The 21,476-nt window shown below is 35.6% G+C and overlaps 1 protein-coding gene across 1 annotated transcript; it reads left to right on the plus strand.

Moving 5' to 3' along the window:
* The first annotated feature begins 488 nt into the window (after positions 1-488).
* Positions 489-7,041, plus strand: LOC127443380 (uncharacterized). Its single transcript, XM_051701914.1, has 9 exons — positions 489-632; positions 872-914; positions 1,206-1,505; positions 1,613-1,897; positions 2,044-2,252; positions 2,743-2,841; positions 3,167-3,292; positions 4,488-4,577; positions 5,564-7,041. Exons 2-9 carry the CDS (start codon positions 872-874, stop codon positions 5,663-5,665), a joined length of 1,254 nt encoding a protein of 417 aa, XP_051557874.1. The 5' UTR covers positions 489-632; the 3' UTR covers positions 5,666-7,041.
* Positions 7,042-21,476: the final 14,435 nt, after the last annotated feature.

Consider the following 21,476-nt stretch of genomic DNA (forward strand, 5'->3'; position numbering starts at 1 on the left):
AAGACTTTTGCTGCTGAAAGCTAGCAAACATGAAGTTTGTCTGCATGCTCTAAACCCCAAGTAATTCATCACAATTAATAAAAGAGCCACAGTGGCTTCAACTTCCAATTTTATTTCAATTTTGCGCCAATTTGGGATAGAAATGCTTCTTAATTTGCAAATTGTTTTTGCAATATTATTTTTTTTAAATATAAATTAAATTAGTAACTTGGATAAGAACATTGCTGCTGGCACGCTAACTGGTCTTCCATATTTTTGTACACCTCATTATGCTGCTTTGCAGGTGCACTTTTTAAGTTTGTTGGGATTTTCCCTTTCAGATATACGCCACATGTTATTTTGAGAAACAACAAGGAATTTAGTTTTATCAGTCACTGCACAATATTCAAAGAACCCCCAAACGCAGCTGGTGCTGTACGTCTCCTCCCAGCCAGGAGGTTTCCCCTGCTAGAGAATCATGGCCAGATAGATAGACAGACAGACAGACAGACAGATTAGCATCACTTTGCATTAGTGTTAGCCTCACCCTGTTTCTCTCTTTCTCTTTGTCTGTTCTTTCTCCTGCTTTAGCCGCACTACTTCAGCTACTCTATGAACTTGTCTGTGCAGTTCTGCAGATATTGTTGGCTTTTGTAAGACAAATTGCTTGTTGTTTTTCTCATTTGTCAGACACTTTGAATAAAAGTGTCTGCTAAATGTGAAATGTAGACCTGTCTTTAAAGCTACAAAGCAAAGAAATCTTCATTGGAGGATTTAGCAGAAACATTTTTGAAATTTGGAAATGAAATTGTATTTATTAGAAGTTTTTAAAATGTGAGAAATATCCAAAGAACCAATCAATAACACATTTAAAACATCTTTTCTCAAATAGATGCAGAGTTTTTGGATCCTTCTTGTGGCTGCTATTTGTGCAGGTAAGATAACTATTTTCTTCTCACACACCAATAACCTTACTGAACATGCTTCTGCAAAAAATGTTTAGACTGAAGTTCAGTTCTTATTTGTAAGTTCGTTGTAAAGAATCGCTGGACAAGTACAATCATGTGATGTGTTGACTGAAAAGACCAAACAAATAATCCCTCCTTTAGTTGTAGACTTTGCAATCTAGACATGATTCTGCTTGTCTTGCAATTCTAAACAACCTTTAGAATCATAACAGCATGATTGGCAGAAGCAACAAACCCTTTTTTGAAAATATTTTTCAGAGTCAGTCTCTGCAGTCCACACATCTCTGTGGCATTTAACTCACGGCCATCAGCTCACTCTGAACCTTCCTGAAAGGACAGAGAAGTTGGAGTTTACTTCTGCTGATGAGACAGAGCATTCAGTTATCTGGGAAAAAAAACTGTTTACTCTCTTGAATAAAGCCACTAAAGGTCAGGTGTTCAGCGCCAATGATGGCTGGACCTACAAAATCAAACATGTTACCTTTGATGATGAAGGAACCTACACCCTGCGCAATTATTGGAGTTCAGTTATCTCCAGCTATACACTGAAGGTCGACAGTGAGTGTTTTTAATCATGTTGCCACCTTCATCTGGACAATATCTCTGTGTCTGTCCATATTATTCCATCTTATTTTCTTGTTTTTCTCTGTTAATCTCTCTCACAGCCAAAAGAGAAATCATTAATCGTGTTGCAGGTGAAACTCTCACTATACCTTTGGAAGGAATCAAGCAGAGTGATGCCGCTCTTCGCTTTTACAACAACTATACAACTATCACCTTGGTGAAGAGCGGAGTACCTGTGGGCAAGAACGACCCAGACTACACCAACCGGCTTAAAGTAGGCAGCGAAAAAATCCAGGTTCTCAAAGTCAATGTGTCAGATTTGGGCAGGTACGAACTCACCGATCACAAAGGCCGTGTCGTCTCAAACACTACGATGCTACTAGTTGGTAAGGATAGCATTTCTCCAAAATGTTTTACAAATAACATTATTTACTGGTCAGTGGTGAGAAAAACCTCCACCTCTTCATCTTTTTCCCTCTGGACGATTTGCATCGTTATTTCTAATCTTGTCTCTTTCTCTTTTTCCTTATAGATCACCACGAGTTCACTTCTTCTAAAGGTCTTTTAGCTCTGCTGCTGCTTGGGGTTCCTACTGGAATCTGTTTTTGCTGCAGGAAGAGAATATGCAAGAGTAAAACACCTAATTCAACAGTGCAGTCATACAGCCTTAGCCCCACACCTGAGATTGTACCTTCCAGCAACACTGTGACCAATCCTGCAGGTCCTGAAGGTCCTGGGCAGGTAAAAAAAATACATCTCATGGGACTCTGTTATGAAAACAGCAGCAAAAACGATAACAGAATTGTTTTTTTACATTCTGTGCAAAAGAGGTGCAGACTAATAGTACATTAAGTAAGGTGAATGCTTCTTTTCTATAACCATGTACAGGCGTTACTATTAAAATTGTATCCCAGTTTAGTGCAACTCAGTTTGCAACTCTAGCTGCACAAGATTGCAACTCCTACTCAGTTCTTTGTATATAGATGAATGCGCCTAGTCATTGACTGAGCATCAGGTTTGTCCAGATTTTACAGGTCCTGAGTTTTATTTAGAGCTGATTTCTTCAAAACTCTCGGACTTTTCAAGAGCCCGACAATGCCTTGAACTTATAATGGCTGCACAAGGCGAATGAGGACAATTTGGTGCTCTCAGCTTTGTAGCTGTATATTAATTAATGCACATATTGTAAGTAACAGTAACTTTAATCATTGTTTGGGGTTTCTGACTTTAGTGCTACCCTCCTGTATATCCCACAATTCCAGACCAAGGTCAGATTCATTATCCTCCTCAACCACAGTGGAATGGACAACCTGCTGTTCCTCCCAACCCTGTGAGTTACTTTAATTCATTTTTTAGCAGATCCTTTTATCCAAAGTAACAAATGAGGAATTTGGAGACAGTAGGAGACATTAACATTAGAAGTGACATGATACCACCAGTTCCAAGTGCTACAAGTTCCAAAATTAGCTTGACATGTAATTAATTTGTTTTTAAAGTTAGGGTTTAGTAGGGTATATTTTATTTGTGTGAAGGGTTGTGATGCTAGTTTTGTGTCTTCTGAGACTCAACTCAAACATATGCAAATATACACCCACACGGAAGCAGTTGCTGATTCTTTATGTACACCTTTTTTTGCATGTTGTCATGTTTTAAAGGGCTTTAATCCTGAGTATGTGCCTGTGAATCCTGTCTATCCACCTAATTTTGGACCAGGAGCTCCTCCTGCTCAGCCCCCTCAGTACAATGTTCCTCCCAGCCAGTACAATCCATCTGCACCTGTGGTACATCCAAAACTTCACTCCTTGCTTTTCATCCTATACGCTTATCCAACATGATCTCATGACAACTCGTAATAATTTGTACAAGATGGTGAAATAGTAAGATGTCGTACGACTTGGCTGTATGAAAAGGTACAACTTTTATTCCCACAGAGACCAGCCAATCAAAAAACTGAATCTCAAATTGATACAATACAGGCATAAAATTTTAGCCAGCCTCTTCTCCAACACTTTATTTTAAGAAAGGAAATGTCAATGAAAAAATTTGGTTACTTACTCTATATTCTTCATGCAATACAAATGACTGATTTATGTCAATTACCTGTAATACGCTTTCCTTGCCTCGTTCCAAACCCTGATGTTTCTCTTTCTCGTGGTACAAAAAGTTATTAAGGGGTTAGACTTTATGGTTTGGTTTAGGTGTTAAACTTCGTAATAATAAATATTCGTAATAACATCGTTTGTTGGTTTGTTTATTTTTCTCTATGGGAGTAAAAGTTCAACTCATACAATTTCTTTACATGTACATTCATGCATTTGGCAGACGCTTTTATCCAAAGCGACTTACAGTGCAGTTATTACAGAGACAATCTCCTTGCTCAAGGACACAGTGGTGGTGGCTGTGGGAATCTAACTGCAACCTTCTTACCAGTTCTGTGCTTTAGCCCACTACGCCACCACCACTTCTTACGTTTTGCCATTTCGTACTATTATAACAACTTGAGATAAAAAGTCATGAGATCGGGTTGGTTTATCTTTCAATTTACTTGTTATTTTTATTAAAGATGTCTTCCTGGGGGCCTGGGTAGCTCAGCGAGTATTGACAGTGACTACCACCCCTGGAGTCGCAAGTTCAAATCCAGGGTGTGCTGAGTGACTCCAGCCAGGTCTCCTAAGCAACCAAATTGGCCCGGTTGCTAGGGAGGGTAGAGTCACGCACATGTCATGCACAGCGAGCCACATGATAAGATGCACGGATTGACTGATAAAAAAGAAAAAAAAAAGAAAAGGTTTTCATGAATCATAACCTGTTTTACACATTCTTATCCATCTAACACTCCATCAGAGCATTCTCTAGTATGTAGGATAGTTTCAGTGTTTCTTGTACTTAGATGTGCACTCTAATTAATTTAGTCTGTGTACATGTGCATGTTTGTGTATATTTAAACATGGGTATTCATGCTGTGTGTGTTTTCAGGGTTATACTCCAGTGATGAACAGCCCTCCTACTGGGCCAGAGTTCAAGATGAATGAACCGACTCCTGCTGTGCCACTGCTAATGTCTGAGGTAATGCATATTTTCTATCCCACAAGCCACAAAATCGTCATATATAGTTTTTTAACTTAAATCAATAAGTCCTCATTAGTTTTGCAAAAGCTTTCACAGTTATTGCTTCTAATGCACCAATAAAGCATTACATAAATAGTCTAAAGTCGACTTTTTAATGTCTATATCGTATGGAGACAACTATGGGATTTCTGTTCCTGGTGGTCTAAATACACATTTAATTTCTTCATAAAACATTGTTGAATTTAGTTATGATATGGGAGAGATCCTTATTTAATGTGTTCCTTTTAAACATATTATAGTGACAAAAAAAATATATAAATTAAGCTTCAGAACCGGTTTTGGTGAGCAGATGATACATGATACGTTCACGGTGAATGGTGAATATTCAAGATACTTAGCATTTATCCATTTACTAATTTAATCACACATATAATTAGAAATGTCTGTTGTCATATATTTACCATGTAAATTACCTTGATGATTTTAATGATTTTTAGTTACATTTATAATCGACCATTCTCTAAATGAAGCATGAGTATAGGATAAAGTTACACAAAAGTTGTCACTTCATGCAAATAGTTTTGATTGGAATACATAATGTCTGGTCAGACAGTCGGAAAGCCACACACTCACTGACTGGTTATACAAGTTAAAATACTTTAACACATCCGAAACTCAAATCGGATCCGAAAATCCCATAGCCATAGAGAATCTAAACTCCTTGCAGACTCTCTATTGGAAGTGAATGACTTCCAGCCTTTTGAAAAGGTTGCGGAAGTGATATATTGCGCTGTGCAGAACAAATTTGATTAGCCATTTTTGAAATTTAGGGAAATTTGAAGGATCAAGTGAAGCATGAAAAATGGGAGAAATGTTTGTGCCTACTGACTCATTTCTTAACTTTCACATACAGCAAATAGCCACAATCTCTCTCTGTCTCTTACAGTCTTACACTCTAACCAGTCTTTTTCTACTCTTAACAGTCTGCTACATCCACCGTTTCCATGGATATCCTCAAATCCTCTGACTCTGGTGTCCAGTTTAACATTGACAAAGGAAAGTCTTCCAGCAATAACTTCCTGTAGTCACTCCAGCTACTTAAGTTATTACTATTACCAACTACCTATAATACAGTATATTACCTGAATTTAAGACTGTAAGCACACATGAATAAACAAAACTCTTACTGGAATTTTGATTAGATTCATACAAAATCTAAGTCTTTAAAAATTACTTATTTTAGTCCTTTTGTTATTTGTTTGCTTATTGTATTGCAATTAGAGTCTGAAGACTTAATGGGGCTTAGACAAGTCTCTCTTTTTTTTTTTTTTCAGGATTTTATCTAGTTTTAGAACAATACTGTGATATTTTTGTTTTACAGACTTGTACAGACTATCTATCTACTTAAAGATAAAAGATTGTATGCCCAATCTTTAGGGGTTTAAACAGTTACATAGTGTGGTCACAGATCAAAGTACCTTTCAGATCCCTGTTGCCATGCAAAAGTGCTTCCAGAGATTTAAGAATTGACTGAGATAAGTGTAATTCTATTCTGTACTTCTTAATGTAATTAAAGGCTACCTCCAGATTTTATGAAGATTCAGCAGACTGTCCACTCATAATCGTATTTGCAGTCATGTTTTTCGAATGTACAATGATCACTTTACATGGAGGAAACAGAGGCATCATTTTGGTAGGGGTGTTGGTGAAATGTCCACATACTCTTGGCAGTATAGTCTCTTTTTAGCATTATTTTTGGCTACTTTATTTTTTAACATACCCTAGTCTTTAACATACCCAGCAAAAAACTGCCATGAACAGACCTCTAAAGTCTTGTGTAACTTGTTAAAATTGAAATGCAGAATCTGTAGTTCTTTAGCTGCTTAAACAGCATCATATAATCCACAGGAATTAGCTGCATTGGTGAAAATATACATTAGTTAATTTTGTGATTATCTATAAATGTTCATATATTTGCATGTTACAGTTTATGCATGCAAATGAATGCAGATGTGTTAGCCTACTAATTCAGGGATTTTGTTCAACTACCACGAACAGCCTGCCTGAATATACATTTGCTAAGGGCACTTCAGTGATGTTAGGTGACTTTTGATTGTGTAGTGCAGTAACAAATGCTGCAATCAACAGGGCATTATACTTGAATCCTGACTATGTATGTGTGCAAATTTTCAGTTCTATTTAAATAGGTATAAATATTTAAATACAGTGGCAACATTTTGGCAACATTTGCGTTTAACCCACATATTGATGCCTCATTTTACACTTTGGATTCTTATCAAACAGATGTGGAAACAAAAAAAATACTAAACTGTAGAATAAAATAGTAAAATATTCATCCCATCCACTGTAACACTGTAATATCCTTTACCGCATCAAAGACTTGTCTAATGCTTATGTATTTCTTTGTCATAATAAACATGACTTGATATCTTAATGAAAATTCATGTCATTAATGTGTATTTACCACACATTGTCATACAAATTTAAAATGTTTAAAAATATTTTGTAACAGCATGATCACACGGGAAGTCGGCATGTTGTTTCCAAGAGTTCCAGTACCCTAGGATCAACCACATATTGCCGACTCACTGACAAGCGCCATTTCCTATCAGACATTTTTGCATCGGCACCAGTGTGTTTACCTTCCCTGATGGTGATGCTGTGGAAAGCGTGTTTGTGCAAAGTAGTAAGTGACAAAAATATGATAAAATTTGCCTTTGTTTAATCTTAACAGCTCCAGTAGGCCCCAAACTAAACTCATTCTCTTATTCACTGTCTTAAGTCATCTGAGGATGGCACTCTATGATGCTATTCTTCTCACCACAATTGTACAGAGCAGTTATCTGAGTTACAGTAGACTTTTTCAGTTCAAACCAGTCTGGCCATTCTCTGTTAACCTCTCTCATCAACAAGGCATTTCCATACGCAGAACTGCCTCTCACTGGATGTTTTTTTGTTTTTGACACAATTCGGGGTAAATTCTAGAGACTGTTGTGTGTGAAAATCCCAGGAGATCAGCAGTTACAGAAATATTCAAACCAGCCCGTCTGGCACCAACAATCATCCATGCGATTATCTAATCAGCCAATTGTGTGGCAGCAGTGCATAAAATAATTCAGATACAGGTCAGGAGCTTCAGTGAATGTTCACATTAACCATGAGAGTGGGAAAAAAATTTGATCTCAGTGATTTAGACCGTGGTATGATTGTTGGTGCCAAATGGGCTGGTTTGAGTATTTCTGTAACTGCTGATCTCCTGGGATTTTCACACACAACAGTCTCTAGAAAGCCAAAAACAAAACACATCCAGTGAGTCATAGTTCTGAATATATTGAATAGGGTGCTACCTAAAAGAAAGAAAAACAAATCTTATGTTCTGCCCTCAATTAAATACCTCTAAAAAGGCGAGTGTGGAACTTGCCTTGCTGATAGGGGCTGGTTCGACAAGCAAGTTTGTAAGTCTACTCAGTGCTGGATAAATTTCAATTGTCTGCAAAATATTGAAAAAGGATACCCATCGTTTAGCTTTTTCCTTTGCCTTTTCAGATAAAGATATTAGTTTTATTTTAGGTGCCAGCATGTTACCTCAATAATAGACCAGTATGCAACACAGTCTTTTTTAGACACACATGAGTTTGTGTTAAAAACTGCTTGTACATTTAATTCTCCCTATCTCACCTCATCACATCAGTTCCCTGTAATTCTTTTTACGTATACAAAGTGTACGTTTTTGTGTGAAATTTTGAGAAAATATAATGCTAAATAAGTGAACTGAATTTTTAGCAATTTTATGTAATTTACTATCATATTAAATTGTGTGATATTATATGCAGTATCTGCATTATATCGGCCACTTTGCTCTCTAGATATCGGCATTGCCAATTAAAAAACCCATATAGATTAAGATTCTGTTTACAAACAAATGTTCGGCTCTGGCACTTCCAGGTTCTTTTGGCACCGAAGAAAATAACTATTGTTGTTTTTAAATATTAAAGTCAAATATTGTCATTTATTGTACTGTATGTGAAAAATAATTTAAGCAGTATAGATGCATATTGCATGTCTCATGGTAGTTTACATTTTTGTATGCCGCATTAGAATTGTGTTATACGTTACATGTCTGACATAATCATACAGGCCTACTTAAGTTAAAACGATAACCTATATATATTTCTTTAATGTAAATTATATATATATATTTATAATAACTTGTGTTAACAAACATTTTTACATTATATAATGCTTAAAAGATTATTAAAATGGCAGTGCTGCCCATATTCATCATTGAACACAGGTTGTGACCCCATGGCAGTTTCATCAAATGGTCGATCACTAGTTTAAACTTGCTATAAAACAAGCTAGATTCCATTAGACTGACACAAGAGGAACAGAAAATGACCATATATAGAGCAGAGCGCTACTTAAAAGAAAGAAGAAAAAAAAACATTAAAAAACATTCTTATGTCCCACCCCCAACAAAAAAAAACAAAAGCGAGTGTACTGTGAAGCAAGTTTTGTAAGACTACTCAATTAGAGTCTACTCAATTTGTTTAGGATTAGAAATTATTTAGGTTTGACTGGACTGAAATATTAGTCTGCAAACTCATGTGTCTGTGGACCAAATGCAAGCACTTGATATAAAAAAAACTAAATTTTAGTATATGTGTTGTCCTAGCTAGCACGTTATGAAGAAACTCAAAGTTAATTTTTAATTAGGGGTAAAGCATTGAATATAACCGTGGATCTATAGGGTAAAGCCTTCCCTAAAGAGATTATGAATAAAGATTGATTTGTGTTGTGACTAGAAGGATTGCTCTAAAGAGCCATTGCAAGGTAACAAGTGGTCATGGTGATTTATAAGAAAAAAGAGGGGATCAGAATGAGAGTCTTTTGCTGTTGTATATTTATGATGGTCTTGAATGGCCATGTAGAATGGTTTGATTTCCAAAGCTCTTTTGTAATCATATCTTTGTGATAATAATGATTTTAACTAAACCACCAAAACATATTTTGACCTTTGGAGCTGGTATAACCTAGAAACCATTTCAGAATTTAGGGTTCTCAATCAGGCCAATTACAACAAAAATATTTCCATTGCTAATATTTTTTTCTGTACTTTTTTATATTTCTCCTACTGTATTTCCTCAAAAAATAACTTTATTGCTTTTTTCCCCCTTGCTATGTGTTAAATTTTAGTTGACCGTTCACTCAAAGGATTTTAGCTGCATGTTCAATTTACTAAATTAAAATGAACAAAAGCAACACAGTTCTTGAACATTTTGCCACTACTTGATTTCATTGCATTCTATCAATTTAAATTTGTAAAATGGAAGTTTAATGAATCCACTGATTTCCATTTACCATCATGCTTTGCATGGGACTCAATAGGGAGAGTATTTGTTAAAATTAAGTGTTATTTTATGTGTTTTTATGCAAGACGAATATAAAGGGGGTTAACGTGTTAGTGTTTACTGTTTTGTTATGATGAGATTTAGAAGAGTTTCTGTTATGTTGAAGTTTTATGGTAAAGAGTGGAGCTTGAGTGAACGATAAGGATAGGTAGATGTCATACATTAAATCAATTGCTTGCTTAGTTGAGTGAATGCTGTGCTAACCATAGCATAGTTACTAAACTACAGTCTGTATGCATGTATTTAGCATGCTAACATTCACTTTCACTAGTTGCACATAAAAAATAAAGAGATTTATTTGTTACATTACACATCTAATTTTGTTGGGTTTACCCAATTCAGCTAGGTTCTTTCTACACAAAGTGTTTGTGTTGAGAGTACATAGTAATTTTAAGTTAAGAAAACTCATCTCAAACATGTAGAACCACTGTTCATGATTGAATCAAATTCAGTCAAAGAGCTATTTTGTTGTGTATTGTCAGCTGGTATTTCCTTTGTTAAATGAGACAACATGATTCTGACTGAACTAGAATTAACTGATGCTTTTTGCACTTGGATTATGATTAATAAAATGACAGTAAACTTAACGGATGGTGTGGAGTTTTTTCACTGCTTATTTTGGCTGCTGTTGTTCAGGTAAGATCATTCTGATTCACTTCTTCCCACACACACACACACACACACAAAAGCTGGTATGTCAAGTTTATTAGAAAGACATTTAAATATTTAACTGCTAATTGTGTGCCTGTGGTGTCCAGTGAAGTTAAATCAGAGCTCTCTCTCTCTCTCTCTCTCTCTCTCTATCTCTCTCTCTCTCTCTCTCTCTCTCTCTCTCTCTTTCTCTTCCTTGCAGTCTCAGAGTCTGGCTCCATCAGCAAAACCAGAATCAAATTTAAATTCGGTAAGCTCAAAGTGTTTTTAATGTTCATATTATAATTTTTATGTCACGTTTGTTAGAATTACATGACATGTAGGATAATTTACTTGCTGATTATGTTAGCAAATGCTTATAATCGCCAGTGAGGTTAAATTAAATTAGAGCTCTCTTTCTTGATTTTTTTAGAGTCCAAATATAACAGAGAATGGACTCACAGTGATCAGTTGCTTATCACTCTCTCTAACATGACAGTGAAGTTGGGAGTTCGCCACACAGGTTGAGAAGTTTACTATCTGGGATGGATTTACACTTCCTAAAAAGGGCAGATTAACAGGAAGCGGCTCTGCGTTCATCATTGACCATGTTACATTTGATGATCAGGGAACGTACACCCAGTACTGCTGGAATAATGAGACCTCCAAAGTTATAGTGAAATTCAAAGGTCAGCATTCTGTTTTGTCACTAACCACCTATTATAATTTTTTCCATCTCATAGCTCAATGTTTGATATGCTCATCTCTACAAACCTCCATTCTTTTTTTCTCTCTCTAACAGCCAAAACAGAAGCTTAAGCAATATGACGCTACCCTCTCCTTTTCTGGGAAAGATTAAAATCTCATCCTAGAGATGAAAGGAGAATCCATGGTTTAAGAAAACCCCAAATACAAAGACCAACTTGTGGTGACCAGCAATGAAATCCAGATTGTCAGTGTGACTGATTCGGGCAAATACAAACTCACGGATCGTAAAAACAGAGAAGTCTCAGAGATTGAGGTGGAGGTTTATGGTAAGATCAGCAATTCTTCAAGTGAATGACATGCGTTTAATCCTGCAATCAGTTAGAATTTACACCTTAGAATGTTCTCTTTCTTCTGTTACTTCATTTCAATTGACTCTGTTTGCATCCCTTTTTCCTCATGTCCTCTTTCTCTCTGTTCTTCTCATTCCTTCCTCTTTGTCCAGTCCTTAATTACGCTCTAGTTGCGCTGGTGATTGCTGTTGCCGTTGCACTCTCTCAGACAAGTTTGCCCAGAGTTATAGAAAGAAGATATCTGTCTATCTCTATCAAATACTCATTGATTAACACTTTTAAACACAATTACACATGGTCTCTTAGAAGAGAAAAAAAAATCTATCTATAGGATCTCTACTTTGTGATATTTGTGTGTGAACTTTTTTTTTTAAAGATATATTGTACACCTTATTTTTGGAATTTGTTAGATAATAAATTTGTAAGAAATAAAAAATGATATGCCATGTCCACAATACTCCGTTTGTAATGATTTCAGTTTCCTAATGTAATTTGTTTTTCAACGTATGCGGTAATAGAGAGCATTTTCGAAAGTCTCCATTTCGGTGGAGGAAAGCGTCATTCCAATGTGGATAAGAGGCATAAACATGGCAAAATAAATGTATTTTCAAATTAAACTGAATTAGAGTGAATGCTACCTTAGATAAGAAATTTTTTACATGTAGGAAATAAGAATTTACATCTTTATAGTTTTAACATATGAAACTTAATGGCTGTCACAGAGGGGATTTCAGAGCCTAGTAAGTTCTTAAGATTTTTTGTTTGTTTGTTTATTCTGCATATACTGTATATGTTATGCAACATCAAAAACAGTGAACAACAGAACTTTAATACTTCAACTCTGAGCCAATTTTCAATAGCAAACTGTGTAAGTAGATAGCCTACTAATTGTAGCATTTTGCAGTAGCAGCCTTTATTTTATCCACATTTTGTGCATTTAACCTGTATTGATGCTGTTTTAGTGCTGAATGTTTTGTTTTGTTATTTTAACTGGGAGATGAAGGCCCTGGCAGAGAAAAAAACAAAGGTCACAGCATTTTTGTCATGTCTTTTGATAATAAATGTAGTTTTTAAAATATGCCTTAGTTCATTTCATGGAAACAAAAAAAGTAAAATTGAACACATCATTCCTCTATAAGTAATACAACTCATGATAATGTGTTGTAATTAAACGGCACAAAAATTAAACGTAAAAATTGAGCAAAAAATGCAATACTTATTCCTGTGTCCAATGTTGCCTGTAAAATAATAGGGAAGGGGTGGTGTTCTGTGATACCCACATCCAAAGGGGCTTCATGCATGATATGCCTCAAAACAATTTCTGAAAAGTTTTTCTGAAAGTCTGACCTATGACTAATTATAAAGTTATATCTTCATCTTGTTTTTATGGATCTTTCATAGGCATGATAATTGAAAAGTTTGTTTTCAGTCAGATGAACTCGAATGACTACTTGGACAATTTCTAGTCTGGTTTCCAACCGCATCACAGCACAGAGATTGCGCTCATAAAGATACTTAATGATATTCGACTAAATACTGATTCAGGCAAAATATCATTGCTGGTATTACTAGATCGAAGTGCTGCCTTTGACACTGTTGACCACAACATACTCCTACCTAGACAGATTGGAAAACTGGTTAGGGCTCTCTGGGATGGTCCTCAGCTGGTTCAGGTCATATCTAGTTGGGAGAGTTTACTATGGGAACATAGGCAACTATGAATCTGAGTGGACATCCATGACATGTGGAGTCCCACAAGGCTCAGTTCTTGCACCGCTCCTGTTCAACATGTATATGCTCCCACTAGGCCAAATTATTGAAAAAGAACCAAAGTGCATACCATAGCTAAGCAGACAATACCCAGATCTATCTAGCCCTATCGCCAAATGACAACAGCCCCATAGACTTCCTGTGCCAGCGCCTTGATGAAATTAACAGTTGGATGTGCCGAACTTACTTCAGTTAAACAACGACAAGACAGAGGTCATTATATTTGGCAACAAAGGCAAAATTCCCAAGGTGAACACATACCTTGACTTCAGTTTTCAAGTAAGGAATCTTGGTGTCATTTTGGAGTCAGACCTTAATTTCAGTAGTCACATCAAAGCATAACTAAATCAGCCTAAAATCATCTAAAATATATATATATATATATATATATATATATATATATATATATATATATATATATATATATATTCTGGATTCAAAACATCTAATTCTCGCTATATATATATATAGCGAGAATTAGATGTTTTGAATCCAGTCAAGACTTAGAGAAACTTGCATTCATTCATGCATTCATGCATTCATCACCAGTAGGGTGGACTACTGCAATGGACTCCTCTCCGGCCTTCCCAAAAATACCATTAGACACCTGCAGCTCATTCAGAATGCCGCTGCCAGGATTCTTACCACAACCAAAAAATCTAAGCATATTATTCCAGTCCTCAGGTCTTTACACTGGCTTCCAGTTACATTTAGAATTTAATTTAAAGTATTATTACTTGTTTATAAATCACTTAATGGCCTAGGACCAATGTACATTGCAGATATGCTTGTTGAATATAAACAGACCTCTCAGATCATTAGGATCTAGACAGTTAGAAATTCCAAGGGTTCACTCAAAACAAGTTGAGACAGCGTTTAGCTATTATGCCACCTGCAGCTGGAACCAGCTTCTAGAAGAGGTTAGATGTGCTCCAACAGTAGCCACATTCAAATCCAGACTGAAAACACATCTGTTTATCTGTGCATTTACCGACTGAGCACTTTGCTGCACTTACTGATTGCACTGCATCATTTTATTTCTGTATTCTTTCTTTTTTTATTAATTTTAATAATTTTTACTTTTTTTCATTTATGTTATTACTTTTTTTCTTATTTCTGGTTCTTAATTGGTTTTAAAATGTATTTTATCTTGTATTTTCTTTATCATTTTTATGTAAAGCACTTTGAATTGTCATTGTGTATGAAATGTGCTATATAAATAAACTTGCATTGCCTTGCATATTCCAGGCATTTTTTTTCACACCAGGCTCCTGTGGTTGCCATGACATTCACAGTTAAAAACTTGATGACATTTTAAGGCAATGGCATTTTGGTGACTGCGTATGTTACAGTTTATAATCATTTAAGATGACAGAAATGAGTTCTCAATTCCATTTCTGATGTTTGATCCTAAACAAAACAATAAAAAAAATGGGAAATTGTGGCATGAAATGTCTTCTTGTCCCATTATATAAATTCTGAATTTACTTAGTTCAGGTTACAGATATACAAATATATGCAAGTACAGTATATAGATGAAAGTAACATATAGATAAGATACCGAAATCCAAAAAGGATTCAGGAAAGCCAGTCTTTTGTGCCTGTTAGATTTAAAACTGGCTGCTGTGGTTGGCAAAACTTCCCTCGTAAACAGCCAAACAAATAAAAAAACATTGTAATTTGAGAGCAGTAGAAACACTTTTAGGCTTTTTCAGCCTTTCACTAAGGCATCTGATCAACTCTTTAGCTAAAACTGAAACGTTTTTCATTCCAGATGCAGTTTTATTAGAATTAAAAAAAACATTTTAAAAAAAAAATTTTTTTTGTCAGGTAATCTAATAATCAGGGCTCAAGTTGAGGGGGGATGCGAGGGGATGCCATCCCCCTTGTTGCAAGAAATACCAAAAAGCATCCCCCTTGTGAAACCACCAACTTTTTGGAAATTAATGATTAAGTTGTTTAAATTCTCATGTATTCAAGGTGCAAAGAAAGTATTATAATACTTTTTACTTAATGGTTACACCACATGACAATTTTAAAGTTAGATTATTTATTTATTGTAGAAAATGCTATAAAGGTTTTTCAAAAATGTATGAAACCAAATTGGACACCTTGTACAAACTTATTTGTCAATGACCCATAAGTATTAGACCCCCCCCCCCCCCCCCCCCAAAAAAAAATATTTGACTACACCATACCCCATGAATTTTTTTTACAAATCGACCACTGCTGATAAAAGTGGTTTTGTTCAAGAAAAAAAAAAAAGATTTAATAAGACTGAATCAATCTAATCGCATTTAGGTTAAACCAATGAAGGTCATTTTAAGGGTCAGATCAAGAATTGCTCGAATGCATGATAGGATTTTAAGACCTACATATTGATGCTTCATCTTCAATGTTCAATTTTGTAACTGAAGACCATGGCAGAAGAAAAAACAATGGCTGCATTTATAAATAACATGAATAACGAGTATCACTTTTTTTCTGTTTTACAAATGTTGTCATTGAAATAAACTGTTTAAATACATTTCATAATGTTCCACTTTGCACCATATCCTTGAATTAACACATTTTGCCTATTCTAGTATCCACAACCTAATAGCTCTAGTACCTGCAAACTAAACTCCGCTAATAATTAAACCCTTCAAATACCAGGTGCAGTTTTGCTATAGGACCCTATTGCGAAATATTAGTTTCACATAGGAAAAAATAATGTTGTAACTACTATTGATGCACCCTCCATATTAAGACAGAACCAAGCATCTCCTGATTAGACAAAACTGAGTTTAAGGTCACCATAACATGTTAGATTATCCTCAGATTTACAACACGTTGGCATGGAGAAAGGAAATTAAGGTTATTTGTGGGCTGGATGAGGGTTTCTCAGTCATTCCACTTAGCTTTTTTCCATTTCTCCCAGTCGTCTCTCCAGCATCTTGATTTTGTCCTCAAGGTGTGTAGTTTGCTTTGCAGATGATGGACCGATCCCTAACAGGACACATACACACACCAGACCCACTAACCTCAACGCTGTGGTTTCTGTAGTGGCTCCAGCGTCACTGAGAATCAATCCAAACATTGCAACTGCAAAGATGATCTTCAGCAGCCACAGAGCCTGCTGCACAACTCCGACGACCAATCTCAGGATGAGGGACATTATCCAGTAGGCAGTAATAGCCAGTAGTGCCCACTGAGTAATGAAAATCACTCCCTCTGGTGTAACTTTTTGGAAGGGTAGCTTGGCTAGATAGACACAGATAGAGAAGCGCATTTCAAAATATACAAGACAAACAACACCCAAGGAAATCTTTTTCTTTCTTTCAGAATGACAATAATAAGGAAAACTCCCTCTACTATTGGAGAGACTTCTGCAGGTTGGAAGCCAAATATGTGACCTTCAGCCATAACCTAAGAAACCACGAATAAGCCCCCTCTTCCACATTACCTTTTTATTTATTTATTACCTAACACCAGTTTCATTTTATTTTCACTACTGAGTAGTTCAGTTCAAATCGTTTAGTACTTCCAGCATAGGGGAGAGTGGGGTAAGATGAGCCTGTGGGTAAGTTGACCCACCCTGTGTATCTAGGCAACTATACATATTTTTTGTCTTGTGACCTTGTAAGCAGGAAGTATCCATCATTTCTATCTGGCTGTTAGGAGGAGAAGCACATGGGAAAAGGTTAAAGTTTTTGCCAAAGAAAATGTTTTACATTTGAGGTTTACTGATTGTTGTGCCAAAGCAAATTGTTTCAGGTACAAAATGACATATCATGCATAATGGTGTATATCCCCATGATTTGATTAGCACAATATTAGCCCAGAGGTATAGGTGCTTTTTTTCCCAAAATCGTCACTATTGGGCAAAATGAACCAAACAGTCTGGGGAAAGTTGAGCCACTGGTTTTTACTGAAACTTAACTGTTCTGTTTATAATGTTTACAATTAAAAAAGGACCTATAAGGAGGGATTTGTTTTTCCCATCAACGATTTTAGTCCAGCTGTAAGTTTGAATCAAAACAAATTTGTTCCAATATTCTGTTTATAATATTTGAAGTTAAAAGAAGACTTAAAGGAGTGAGATTTTTTTTATTTTCTGGCAAAGTCTTTAGGTATTTACTGTAGGCTATGCTAAGTGATTGATCACAATCTTTCCAACATGTACATGCAACAACAGTCCTCAATGTTAAAGGAAACAAGGGGAAAGTAGGAGTTTATAATAAATAAATAAATAGATTAGAAATTATTTATAAAAGTTATTTGTGGAATTTTTTTCAGTGTTTCACTGGAAAAATTAAATGGGTCAACTTACCCCCAGGTGGCTCATCTTACCCCTAACCTGGGGCAAGTTGACCAAATGGATCAAATTTTTAAAAAGGCGATATGTTTGTGGCTTTCTGTCACAGACTCATTTTTATAATGTCAAGTGATAGCAGACACCTTGAAATAAGGTAGCTCTATTAATTTAAACTCTCCTGGTACAGGAGACAACATATGTAAAAATCGGCATAACTTACCACACTCTCCCCTACTCATGTTCACCTTGACATTCTTTATTCATCAAAAAAAAAAAAAGTGTTAATATATTAATGCTTTATCCAGCAAAAACATCACAAATTTAGCCCATATGTGGAAAAACCACAGTAAAGGCCTATCTACAGGTATCTTCTCGCCCTCAGTGTTTTCCAATTAGAGAGTGGTTCTTACTAGTGGTGTGGCGCCATATTCCAGTAGCTTGGCAGTCATGGCTTTGTCTCGCAGACTGATGGCCTTATGCATTACCATGCGCCAATCATAGTCTTTAGTGTCCATGTCAACTCATGAAAGAGACCAGGCATGCAGCAGGGGGTAATCTCTGTTCTATACCGCTCTGTAGTGACAGGTGAAATCAAACTAAATTACCATTGTAGCTCTAGACTCATAAAATATGTTTGTTTAATGTTAGTTGTGTACATATATGCATGGAAAGTGTGAGAAATTATGGGAATGCTGCTTACTGGATCATTTCCATGGCAATTCTCATTACATTACATGTCAGATGTACTTTTGTGATATGTGCCAGTTTAGATCACATAGTCCTTAAAGAGATAGCTCACCCAAAAATTAAAATTCTCTCATTATATACTCACCCTCATGCCATCCCAGATGTGTATGAATTTCGTTCTTCTACAGAACACAAACAAAGATTTTTAGAAGAATATCTCAGCTATGTAGGTCTTTTCAATGCAAGTGAATGGTGGCCAGACCTCTGAAGCTCCAAAAATCACATTAAGGCAGCATAACAGTAATCCATACAAATCCAGTGGTTTAATATATGCCTTCTGAAGCAATGCAATCACTTTGGGTTAAAAACAGATCAATATTTAAATCCCTTTTTACCATAAATCTCCGAATATTGATCTGTTTCTCAATTTTGGGTAAACTATCCCTTTAAAGTACTGAATAGATCCCATTCCTTCTTTCTTTGAAATACTTCCACACAGTAGGCCTGCTGCACGCCACAGTTCTAACGATGCCCAAACGTGGTCTATATTGCCCCCTAACGCTGGTTAGGAATTAAATTGAGCCAGGACTTGAAGCCTGAGAAGGCAATGGTGTCAAGGTAAGACCAGACAGGGGCAAGACATACAGTATAGATAACAGGCCCTTCGATAGTTAAACCAGAAGTTAACCGATTTTACTAGTCGAAAATGTCAGCTAAATCAACTAATCATTGCAGCTCTAGAATCTACAATCCATTTCCAATCCCATAGAGGTGAAGTACCTGTTCTTTATGTCCATATGTAATGGGCACTTTTCAAAGCGGTTCACAAGCTCAGGGGAAGCCCCCTTTGCCAGTAGGAACTTAACCATGGCTAAGTTCCCCAACTCACAGGCCGTATGAAGGGGCCTGATACCATCAGTTTCCACAATTGACATCCACCTTAAAAGGTTGTAAAAATGAATAACAGAAAGCACTTTGTGTAAGAAATTGTTTTGAATACTAAACTTCAATGCAATTTGCTGTGTTGGTGTTGGTTCCTGTTTGCATTTTTGGTTCAGGAGATTCGGTTACCTTCTCAAGAAAGGCTCGTAGAGAGATGAAATCGTTGTTTTCCACAACTGTGCAAGCAAAGGAGGGATATTTTCAATCAACGCTCTTTTTGCCTGGGAGATAGCAAAAAGGTGTCCTGGTAAGCAAAAACTCAAGACTTCTTACAGTAAGTGCTTGGCCAAACTAAGAATGTGAACTTTCTGAAACATGTCAAAATAAAAAAGTTCAAAATTTATGTTATCACAAGTCAAACAACCAACAATAATATTACAGGTAATTTTTGCTATTCTGGACAGGTGAAATTGTTATGAATTTGTTTGAAAAATCAAGTCAGGCTAGAATCAGACTATAAGGATGAGAAATGTTAAATTAGATTTGAACAGAGTTTCCTTTGAATTACCAATCTATGTCCCAAAAACCTACAAACAGAAACTCCACCAGAGTAATAATGTGTCAAGCACAAGCAAGTGTGTCTGTTCATGCCTTGTTGGTCTTTGCCATGAAGCCAGTTAAGTTCCAGAACTTTACCAGAATACACAGGAACTCTTTATCTCAGACCACCACTTCACTGATGATGATGGGATTAAAGCTCAAGTTCGACACAGCTGGTCTCTGCATCACAAAACTCTGATAGGGACAAAAAGGAAGGTAATTTGTTTTTTGAGTTTCAGAAACAATGATGCACACAGGGGCCAAAACTCAGTTAGGTACCCAACAACATATCAGCAGCATATAACCATCCAACAGACCCCTTATATTAAAAAAATTCTCTATATAAACAGATTTTTTTTTTTTTTAGCTTAGCTCCAACAAGCTCCCCATTAGACCCTATACAACCAAATTATCAAAAGAAGAAATAGTTTATTGTGTTTTAAATACACAACGTACTGAAAAGTGAGCATTTGGCAGCAACTACTCATCTAATTAGACTATTATTAATGAGCTGAGGTTTGATGAAAAAAATCATCATGTAATGGTAGTGAGTATGATTCACATATAGGTCTATCACCTAAAAGCACAACTATTGCAATAGGGGTATAATGTTGATTACTTACCACAAAAAATAATTTTGACTCGTCTGTCCTTTTATTAAAAAACAAACAAATAAATAAATAAAATAAACAGGTTACAGTTAGGGTTGCCATCTTGGCACTGTAAAATTCCTGGACACCTGATCAATGACCCCAAATTGCTGGCCATCATACAATAAATAAAACATATTTATGATTGTTTACTCCTTGTTTGATATGGAAATTACCACATATTTAGCATATAATTCAATCAAACAATAATGGACAATAATAATAATTATATATATATATATATATATATATATATATATATATATATATATAAGCCTATTTTTAAGATACCAATTTAAATTTCATAACAAAATTCCATCAAAATGAATTTCTTTATTTTTTAACTAAATTAAATAATACTTAAAATATTTATTTATTTATTTATTTTTTGTTAAAGAGTCCTCAATTCAATTTGATGGAATTTTGTTATGAAATTTAAATGTGTTAGTGTCACTTACAGTGGAAGTGAATGGGGCCAATTTTTGGAGGGTTTAAAGGCAGAAATGTGAAGCTTATAATTTTATAAAAGCACTTACATTAATTCTTTAAAAACGTGATGTTTTAGGGTTTATGGTGTTACGTCTTCATGGATATAACTACACAGAAAAGGTTAGTAAGTGATTTTATCACACTAAAATAATGTTAACATGCATATTGTTTACATCTTGTGCCTATACTTTTTAATGTTTACAGATTGACTGCATTCTCTTCCATTGTAAGTGCATCAATGTAAACTCACTTTTTGCTTTTTTATATAGTAAAGGAGGGACGAGTCAAAATACATTTGTGTGGAAATCAAAATTATGCCACAAAATACGTAACAAAGCATAAACGCTTGCCAAAGAAAGTGAAATAAACCTCAGGTCCAGGAGAAACCCATCTAAAATGTT

This window comes from Myxocyprinus asiaticus, chromosome 7 (assembly GCF_019703515.2).
Source record: "Myxocyprinus asiaticus isolate MX2 ecotype Aquarium Trade chromosome 7, UBuf_Myxa_2, whole genome shotgun sequence".
Classification (NCBI taxonomy): domain Eukaryota; kingdom Metazoa; phylum Chordata; class Actinopteri; order Cypriniformes; family Catostomidae; genus Myxocyprinus; species Myxocyprinus asiaticus.